The following is an 11,005-nucleotide window of genomic DNA, read 5'->3' as shown; positions in this document are numbered from 1 at the left end:
TATATATAACGTTTCTTACTATGGTCATAAAATGTCCAATAAATAATTATGTATAGACTAATAATTGTCTACTAGCTATAATCACATTGCGGTTAATTACATTTAATAATGTTATTATAATCCAATAATATTCAGCTGATTTTTTTATTCACAATCAACCAATGATCCGCCCCTTTGACAAATCTGATGGTCCTCGGGCGCCCCTCGCGTCCAATAGTAGAACCGTACCTCGTTTATGCGTGTGCGTGCTTAATAACGCCCCGCCCATATTTGTGTTTGAACGCCTCTGTTTCAGCACTATCTCCATATGCTAGCCTTGAGCTAGCTGCCTGCTACATTGAGAAGTTTCTGTGATATAGCCGAGAGTGGCTACGCGAGCGAGCATCACAGCCTGATAGCCTGCTGCTACCCCGGGAGAGGCGATGATGGCGGCGGCCGTAGAGAGAGGAGGAGTGCGGGCCGCTTTCCTGAATCCTGGTAGCGGCGGCGGGATCGGTGGACCACCCCCGGCACCTATGCCCACTGCTCCCGGAGCCGCGGTTGGAGCAGGGGGCATGGGTTCGAATTCGGGTGGGTCGGATGGTCCCATGCCCGTGCCTATGAATCTTTTTGCAACATGGGAAATAGACCGTTCTTCTCCCAGTTGTGTTCCAAGGTAGGCTAAGCTACTTACATTGCCCAGCACGTATGTAATCAGTTTTCTTTCTGAGTGGGCGTCTGTAGTAATGTTTCCAATTCGGAGTGGTTGTTACATGTTGTTACAAGATAACTAGGCTACATTTTGAGAGCTGTTCCATGGTCTGTAGCAGCAACCTCACACATCCATAATGCAATGACATTTGGTTGAGTTTGTTGTAGGTCACTCGGACTAGACAGTCAATTTCTCTGGATTTATAAAATCAAAGTCTGCCCTCGTAGTCTCCTGTTTATTTTAAGAATGCACGACAACAAAGAACAATATGACGATAAAGCTATCTTAATGCCAAAGAAGGTTAGGCTATACGCATACTGAACAACCGTTTTATAGACCAAACAAAATCTACAATTGCATTGGCTAAATTACTAGCTTGTTAATAAGTCTACTTTTATTAATGTTTTGCTCTCCATAGAAAGGGTTTGCCTTGCATAGACCCCTCTTGATTTTCAGAGACACTTTCCCGTTATTTGAAGCAGATAACCGTTATTCTAGGCCACATGGAGCTATTTTCACCGAGTTAAACCGTTTGTTATGAATTCCATCCACCCATAGCCTACGTTCCAGAGCTGCACGGTAAAACAGACTTGATATGTAGCTAGAAAATATGTTTGCCAGTCAATGAAACTGCATAGGTTATCAACAGGGAACTGCCAAAATAAAGGAAACACTTGAGTAAATGATGGATACAAAGTATATTGAAAGCATGTGCTTCTACACAGGTGTGGTCCCTGAGTTAATTAAGCAATTAACATCCCATCATGCTTAGGGTCATGTATAAAAATACCCATTGCCCATTATGTTGGCTACCATGACTAGAAGAAGAGATCTCAGTGACTTTGAAAGAGGTGTCTCAAAGGAGCATAGGCAGTGTGTGTATCTGTCACCGGATCTCAACCCAATGGCGAACGTGCGTAAAGCTGGCATAATTCAGATATGACGTAATTATTTTTGCACTATCCACTGTGTAACAACAGCGGGCGATATGGTTCAATGTGCCAATAAATCAGAACAATCTACTTTTTAGTTTTTTCCCAGTTGCCTGCGTCTTGAAGCTAAAGGTGGATCATGTAGGCTATACTTTGCTAAAAGAGCAATGTACAATACGGCAAATTTAGCAAAAACAAGGAATTTGTGGTAAGTGTATGGGGGCCGCCATCTTTATGCGCCTCCGTTATTGGGAGATTCTGGACTTATGCCTGAGACAGAATTTTCCACCGCCATCAAAAAAACACAAAATTATGGATTTTCACTTGGAAGAATGGTGTCGCATCCCTCCAGTAGAGTTCCAGACACTTGCAGAATATATGCCAAGGCACATTGAACCTGTTCTGGCAGCTGCATGGGGGCCCAATACCATATTAAAGGCCCAGTGCAGTCAAAAACATGATTTGCCTGTGTTTTATATACATTGCTCAGAAAAATAAAGGCAACACTTAAACAACACATTCTAGATCTGAATGAAAGAAATAATCTTATGAAATACTTTTTTCTTTACATAGTTGAATGTGCTGACAACAAAATCACACAAAAATAATCAATGGAAATCCAATTTATCAACCCATGGAGGTCTGGATTTGGAGTCACACTCAAAATTAAAGTGGGAAACCACACTACAGGCTGATCCAACTTTGATGTAATGTCCTTAAAACAAGTCATAATGAGGCTCAGTAGTGTGTGTGGCCTCCACGTGCCTGTATGACCTCCCTACAACGCCTGGGCATGCTCCTGATGAGGTGGCGGATGGTCTCCTGAGGGATCTCCTCCCAGACCTGGACTAAAGCATCCGCCAACTCCTGGACAGTCTGTGGTGCAACGTGGCGTTGGTGGATGGAGCGAGACATGATGTCCCAGATGTGCTCAATTGGATTCAGGTCTGGGGAACGGGCGGGCCAGTCCATAGCATCAATGCCTTCCTCTTGCAGGAACTGCTCACACACTCCAGCCACATGATGTCTAGCATTGTCTTGCATTAGGAGGAACCCAGGGCCAACCGCACCAGCATATGGTCTCACAAGGGGTCAGAGGATCTCATCTCGGTACCTAATGGCAGTCAGGCTACCTCTGGCGAGCACATGGAGGGCTGTGCGGCCCCCCAAAGAAATGCCACTCCACACCATGACTGACCCACCGCCAAACTGGTCATGCTGGAGGATGTTGCAGGCAGCAGAACGTTCTCCACAGCGTCTCCAGACTCTGTCATGTCTGTCACATGTGCTCAGTGTGAACCTGCTTTCATCTGTGAAGAGCACAGGGCGCCAGTGGCGAATTTGCCAATCTTGGTGTTCTCTGGCAAATGCCAAACGTCCTGCACGGTGTTGGGCTGTAAGCACAACCCCCACCTGTGGATGTCGGGCCCTCATACCACCCTCATGGAGTCTGTTTCTGACCGTTTGAGCAGACACATGCACATTTGTGGCCTGCTGGAGGTCATTTTGCAGGGCTCTGGCAGTGCTTCTCCTGCTCCTCCTTGCACAAAGGCGGAGGTAGCGGTCCTGCTGCTAGGGTTGTTGTACCCCTACGGCCTCCTCCACGTCTCCTGATGTTCTGGCCTGTCTCCTGGTAGCGCCTCCATGCTCTGGACACTACGCTGACAGACACAGCAAACCTTCTTGCCACAGCTCGCATTGATGTGCCATCCTGGATGAGCTGCACTACCTGAGCCACTTGTGTGGGTTGTAGACTCCGTCTCATGCTACCACTAGAGTGAAAGCACCGCCAGCATTCAAAAGTGACCAAAACATCAGCCAGGAAGCATAGGAACTGAGAAGTGGTCTGTGGTCTCCACCTGCAGAACCACTCCTTTATTGAGGGTGTCTTGCTTATTGCCTATCATTTCCACCTGTTGTCTATTCCATTTGCACAACAGCATGTGACATTTATTGTCAATCAGTGTTGCTTCCTAAGTGGACAGTTTGATTTCACAGAAGTGTGATTGACTTGGAGTTACATTGTGTTGTTTAAGTGAGCAGTATATATTTCCACCCTTTTAGTGTAAGAGCTGTTCGAAAAGACTACCTGACATTTTAGCCTGTTTTGGTGGGATGGATGGCTTTCCCTATAATCAAATCAAATAAAATGGTATTTGTCACATGCGCCAAATACAACAGGTGTAGACCTTACAGTGAAATGCTTACTTACAAGCCCTTAACCGACAATGCAGTTAAGAAAAATACCTTTAAAAAAAAAAAAGAAAAAAAAAAGTATCAAGTAATTAAAGCGCAGCAGTAAAATAACAATTGCGAGGCTATATATAGGGGGTACCGGTACAGAGTCAATGTGCGGGGACAAGCTAATCCAAGTTTATCATTTTAAAAGGCTAATTGATCATTAGAAAACCCTTTTGCAATTACGTTAGCACATCTGAAAACTGTTGTTCTTATCAAAGAAGCAATAAAACTGGCCTTCTTTAGACTAGTTGAGTATCTGGAGCATCGGCATTTGTGGGTTCGATTACAGGCTCAAAATGGCCAGAAATTAGGAACTTTCTTCTGAAACTCATCAGTCTATTCTTGTTCTGAGAAATCAAGGCTATTCCATTGGAGAAATTGCAAAGAAACTGAAGATCTCTTACAACGCTGTGTACTACTCCCTTCACAGAACAGCGCAAACTGGCTATACCAGAATAGAAAGAGGAGTGGGAGGCCCCGGTGCAGAACTGAGCAAGAGGACAAGTACATTAGAGTGTCTAGTTTGAGAAACGGACGCCTCACAAGTCCTCAACTGGCAGCTTCATTAAATAGTACCCGCAGAACACCAGTCTCAACGCCAACAGCGAGAGGTGACTCCGGGATGCTCCGGGATGCCTGGCAGAGTTCCTCTGTCCAATGTCTGTGTTCTTTTGCCCATCTTAATCTTTTCTTTTTATTGGCCAGTCTGAGATATGGCCTTTTCTTTACAACTCTGCCTATAAGGCCGGTAACCCGGAGTCGCCTCTTCACTGTTGACGTTGAGACTGGTGTTTTGCGGGTACTATTTAATGAAGCTGCCACACTCAGACAGGGAGAGGTTGAAAATGTCAGTGAAGACACTTGCCAGTTGGCCAGCGCATGCTCAGAGTACACGTGCTGGGAATCTGTCTGGCCCTTGTGAATGTTGACCAATTTAAAGGTCTTACTACAGCTACGGAGAGCGTGATCACACAGTCGTCCGGAACAGCTGATGCTCTCATGCATGTTTCAGTGTTACTTGCCTCAGAGAGCATAGAAGTAATTTAGCTCGTCCAGTAGGCTTGTGCTACTGGCCAGCTCTCGGCTCTGCTTCCCTTTGTAGCCTGTAATGGTTTGCAAGCCCTGCCTCATTCGACGAGTGTCGAAGCCGGTGTAGTACGATTCGATCTTAGTCCTGCATTGATGCTTTGCCTTTTTGATGGTTCGTCGGAGGGCATAGCGGGATTTCTTATAAGCTTCCGGTTTAGAGTCCCGCTCCTTGAAAGCGTCAGCTCTACCCTTTAGCTCAGTGTGGATCTTGCCTTTTATCCATGGCTTTTGGTTGAGGTATGTACATTTCAGTCACTGTAGAGATAACGTCATCGATGCACTCATTGATGTTTTCATTATGTCGATTCTGTTGCAAAATGTTTCTTACACTAAAGAAAATGGACTGAAACTGGGAAGGACCTACCTGAATTTGGCCAATGGAAGCTCCAGTTTACTGTTTGGACAAATGATTACACCTGGTGACATCGCCATGCATTAAATTAATTAATAGACCGATAAGACAGAGGCTGCGGTCCAAACACTTAAATTACTTACCCTCACCTTATGCCCTTGGGGGAATCCCCGTCGCCATCTTGGAGGGTAGTCCAAATGATTAGCCAAGCAAGGGAAGCCCCTCAGCCCTCGTTTCTAGTCAGCTTTGTACAATTATGTTCACTCCGGGGCCTGAAACTCCCCATAATTCAATTTGCGACGATTGTACATCCGCTAAGAAAAGTCAGCAAAGCTTAAAAACATAAATGGAGAAGTCAACATACAAGTGTAAGTTTAAAACGAATGCAAGTAAGTTAGAAATTGTAAGTCAGAAGTTCCAGCTAGGCAGGCTAATGTTAGTTAGCTAATTAATTTGCTAGCTATCTTACAGTAGGCGTATATTAATAATTATATATTTAATAGAAGTAGACATGCAATCATAATTGACTGTTGCGCATATAAAGCACCCACAAGCTACCGGTGGTTGAAAACACAATTATCGCGCGATCGACGAGTGACGATTTCCGGCCAAGGGTGGTCCATTTAGAAATCATTCCTTCCTCCCTCGCCCTGCAAGTGTATACTCGTCAGATGTCATGATACGTCATCAGAAGTGTCCACTTAATTTGAGGGCTGAGGGGATAGGGTGTGTCTTTTTAAGTGTTTGGACCAGAGCCAGAGTTCCAAATCTCTCTGCTGTTAACAGCTAATTTTCAGTTTTCCCCTCAGACCGCTCCCAGACAGTCCTAGCATAATTCTTGCTTGAGAAATTGCTCTTTACTAAGTTGCTATTTTTGTTTATTTTTGACCATTTGTAATTGCTAAGTCACATTAAGGTACTTCATTGCTACCCAGAAATGATTTGATATTGAGATAAAAATGGTTCCATTGGACCTTTAATACACTTTATGTTGGTGTTTCCTTTATTTTGGCAGTTACCTGTATACAGTACAGGCCTAATCTAATTGCTCTAATAACCCAGAAATCATGGGTTCAATGATTGCAGTAGAATATGCTAATGATTACCTCCAATGGCTCTCTTCTTGTATTTTTCTTCTTGTAGTTTTTCAGTCTAACCCACTTACAGTAGGCTTAGGCCTATTCACTCAATATTTGACAACACTTTACTTGAACTTTACTTTATCATAAGTGTCACAATGGTGTCATAAACATGTCATAACATTCTTATATCACTGAATGTAAAGTAATATTGTACAGAACACACATATAGTAGGAATAACCACTGTCATAACTCTCTATATGCTTCATTGCCACATTTTGCGATAGAAACTGAAAATGATTCATGCTCTGCAGGCTAAGTGAAGACAATTTCAATATCCCTAACTTTTGAACAAATTGTGCCTGTCTTTGCTCTTAGCTAAATGTATATTGTATGAGGTAACAGGCTTGCCAGGTTTTACCTGTTGATAAATGGCATGCTTTCTGTCATTTTTTTAAAATATTTTTTTTATTTCACCTTTATTTAACCAGGTAGGCAAGTTGAGAACAAGTTCTCATTTACAATTGCGACCTGGCCAAGCAGTGACTGAGTTTAAGAAATACTTCATGCTTCATACATAAATACATTCTCATAGATTTGATGTCCTTTTCCTCAATGTTCTTTATCATCTTTTTCAATCTATCCCCTTTATCTTGAAATGAAAGCCCCATGTAACACACACAAGTTCTTCATGTTTATTTAATAAAAAATAGTTTTTCTTTACTTTGGCAGAGCAGAGTTGAAAGTTATTTAAAAAATGTATATATCATAACCTCGTATCATATTAGCTTTGTCTTGCGGGATCCCTAAGCGGCAGATGTTCTCGTACTCGCCTAACACATGTACACATACATTTTCAGTGGCTAAGCCAGAAAGTTCCCCGCAGACAGTGAAAAGGAAAGGAAGTAGTTGTGTTTATGGAGATGTTTTTTTTGTTGCTCTAGTGTCCTTCAACACACTCCAATATCCACACTGACATTTTCTCATTTTCAAAATTCATTCTATAACCCCTTACAGGCTTGTGGGTACATTTTTCTTACAGTTGCGACTCGCTACCCACTCCACAGTAATACACAGTAGCCTACGCCTAAACCAAGGTGCATGAAATGAAGAACAAATGGGATCTAGCAAAGATATTCAGCTGGAGGGGCAAAATGCGTGGATTTCAAAAAACACCTTTTTATTGATATTCTAATATAGGCTATTGTCTGTTAAGATTGTCTGAGCATTTTTTCTAGATCCAATTTGTTCTTTATTTTATGTTTTTTAGAGATACATTTTTCAAGTTACCTGCATATAAAAAATGGTTAGTGCTTATCTAACTGACAGAATGTACATTAGCATTTTCACATACTTAATTAAAGAGTAGGCCTAAGTAGGGATGTGACAAATTGACATTTTTTGTCATAACGTTTAAACTGTACTTTTTTTGTTGTTGATTCCTGTTAAAGAGAAATTCCACCTAAATTCACAATGCAGCTGCACTGCTGCCAGCAATGGTTTGGATCTCACGGTGTGTCCCTTTTAAGATGGTTAAGCATTGCACCTGATCTACCATTACAGTACCTCAATTCCACTTCGCAAAGTTTGTATTTCCTTCTCATTTAACTTCTCAAAGTATTTCCATACAGGACTTCCCTGCTGTCGCTTGCTTTTCTCTGCCATTTTCCTAAGTTAACGACAATGACGTAGTGGTGGAGAGTAGAGGTCGGCCGATTATGATTTTTCAACGCCGATACCGATTTATTGGAGGGCCAAAAAAGCCGATACCAATTAATCGGCCGACTATTATGATTTTTATATATATATATATATATATATATATATATATATATAACACACACAGCTCTGAAGTGACAACGATACTGAAGAGTCTGCTTAGGAGACATACTCTCAACTGTTTGAATAATAAAAATAAAGTGTAAGTTACCTGTGATGAATGCTGAAAACAAAAACTAATTTCTATATGCAGGAAATCCTATTTTAATAATGGGCATGGTAAGAATTGACTACCAAAGTGCGAGTCACAATTCCCATGACACCTTCTAGCAAAATCTGAAAAGCGGTTCCTTCATTTATTTCATAGGATATTTTTAGATTAACTTAAAATAAGGTCTGTGTTTGGTTTAGGCTTACACCACCTTGCCAATTTTATAACTGTGTAGATATCCATAGGATATAACTCTGATCAATATAAGCGAAGATACATTTTTTTGTAGAGTGGATTTATGAAAATATGTTGACAAACGTTACCTAGTGAGATTTACACGGGTATCAAAACGCCGAGGCGGTTTAAGCACAAAACACAGACCTTATTTGAAGTAGATCAAGACATTCTCTATGGAAGACATGAACAGTAAAACAACGAAGGAACGCCTTTCAAGTTCAGCCGCAAGTTATTACAGGAATTATGACGCGTCGACTATTTCTCTCTAAACCATATATCTTTGACTATTACGAGCCTGCTGCTGCCTACCACCGCTCAGTCAGACTGCTCTATCAAATATCAAATCATAGACTTAACTATAATATAATAAACCTTAGTTTCCATATTTGACCATATTAACCTCTATGGGCTAGGTGGGACGCTTGCTTCCCACCTACTCAACAGCCAGTTGAATCCTGTGGCGCGTTATTCAAATCCTTAGATATGCTATTACTTCAATTTTTCAAAAATATGACTATTTTACACCATTTTAAAGATAAGACTCTCGTTAATCTAAGCACACTGTCCGATTTCAAAAAGGCTTTACAACGAAAGCAAAACATTAGATTATGTCAGCAGAGTACCGAGCCAGAAATAATCAGACACCCATTTTTCAAGCTAGCATATAATGTCACATAAACCCAAACCACAGCTAAATGTAGCACTAACCTTTGATGATCTTCATCAGATGACACACCCTAGGACATTATGTTATACAATACATGCATGTTTTGTTCAATCAAGTTCATATTTGTATAAAAAAACAGCTTTTTACATTAGCATGTGACTAGCATTCCCACCGAACACTGCCGGTGAATTTACTAAATTACTCACGATAAACGTTCACAAAAAGCATAACAAATATTTTAAGAATTATAGATACAGAACTCCTCTATGCACTCGATATGTCCGATTTTAAAATAGCTTTTCGGTGAAAGCACATTTTGCAATATTCTCAGTAGATAGCCCGGCATCACAGGGCTAGCTATTTAGACACCCAGCAGGTTTAGCACTCATCAAAGTCAGATTTACTATAAGAAAAATGTTCTTACCTTTGTTGTCTTCGTCAGAATGCACTCCCAGGACTTCTACTTCAATAACAAATGTTGGTTTGGTCCAAAATAATCCATCGTTATATCCAAACAGCGGCGTTTTGTTCGTGCGTTCTAGACACTATCCTAAAGGCTAAATAAGGGTGACGAGCATGGCGCAATTCGTGACAAAAGAATTCTAAATATTCCATTACCGTACTTCGAAGCATGTCAACCGCTGTTTAAAATCAATTTTTATGCAATTTTTCTCATAAAAAAGCGATAATATTCCGACCGGGAATCTGCGTTTAGATAAACAGACAAAGGAAAAGAAACCATTCGGTCGAAGCGGGCACGCGCCTAAGCCCATAGTACTCTGAGTGGCCACTTGCCAAAAGCGATAAAGTGTTTCAGCCAGAGCCTGCCTCGATATCGTTCAACGTTTTCCCGGGCTCTGAGACCCTATGGAAGACGTAGGAAGTGTCACGTTATTACACAGATCCTGAGTCTTCAATAAAAAGAGCCAAGATGAAACACTACTTCTCATAGAGGCCACTTCCTGCTTTAAATCTTCTCAGGTTTTGGCCTGCCATAGGAGTTCTGTTATACTCACAGACACCATTCAAACAGTTTTAGAAACTTTAGGGTGTTTTCTATCCAAAGCCAATAATTATATGCATATTCTAGTTACTGGGCAGGAGTAGTAACCAGATTAAATCGGGTACGTTTTTTATCCAGCCGTGCAAATACTGCCCCCTATCCCCAACAGGTTAATGACCTATCATCTCAAAAACATTATTCTTTCAGTGACATACGGAACCGTTCCGTATTTTATCTAACGGGTGGCATCAATAAGTCTAAATATTCCTGTTACATCACACAACCTACAATGTTATTTCATAGTTCCGTAAAATTCTGGCAAATTAGTTCGCAACGAGACAGATTCTGTATACCCTGATTCTGTGTGCAACGAACGCAAGAGAAGTGACACAATTTCACCTGGTAAATATTGCCTGCTAACCTGGATTTCTGTTAGCTAAATATGCAGGTTTAAAAATATATACTTCTGTGTATGGATTTTAAGGCATTGATGTTTATGGTTAGGTACAGTCGTGCAACGATTGTGCTTTTTTTCGCAAATGCGCTTTTGTTAAATCATCCCCGTCTGACGAAGTCAGCTGTCTTTGTTAGGAAGAAATAGTTTTCATAGTTCGCAACGAGCCAGGCGGCCCAAACTGCTGCATATACCCTGACTCTGTTTGCAAGAGAAGTGACACATTTTCCCTAGTTAAAAGAAATTCATGTTAGCAGGCAATATTAACTAAATATGCAGGTTTAAAAATATATACTTGTGTATTGATTTTAAGAAAGACATTATTTATG

General features: G+C 41.3%; 1 protein-coding gene across 4 annotated transcripts in view; it reads left to right on the top strand.

Moving 5' to 3' along the window:
• The first annotated feature begins 250 nt into the window (after positions 1–250).
• Positions 251–11,005, top strand: part of LOC106585260 (phosphofurin acidic cluster sorting protein 2) — a 96,558-nt gene continuing 85,803 nt past the window's right edge. For 2 of the 4 annotated variants that reach the window (XM_014171299.3, XM_014171290.3), the window contains exon 1: positions 251–655. In XM_014171299.3, the coding sequence (XP_014026774.2) occupies positions 423–655 (233 nt within the window). In that variant the 5' untranslated portion in view covers positions 251–422. The remainder of the gene's footprint in view (positions 656–11,005) is intronic. The other 2 variants (XM_014171317.3, XM_014171309.3) reach the window with 1 other exon arrangement.

Source organism: Salmo salar, chromosome 02, assembly GCF_965601325.2.
Source record: "Salmo salar chromosome 02, fSalSal1, whole genome shotgun sequence".
Classification (NCBI taxonomy): Eukaryota; Metazoa; Chordata; class Actinopteri; order Salmoniformes; family Salmonidae; genus Salmo; species Salmo salar.
This window is presented reverse-complemented; position numbering and strand designations above follow the sequence as displayed.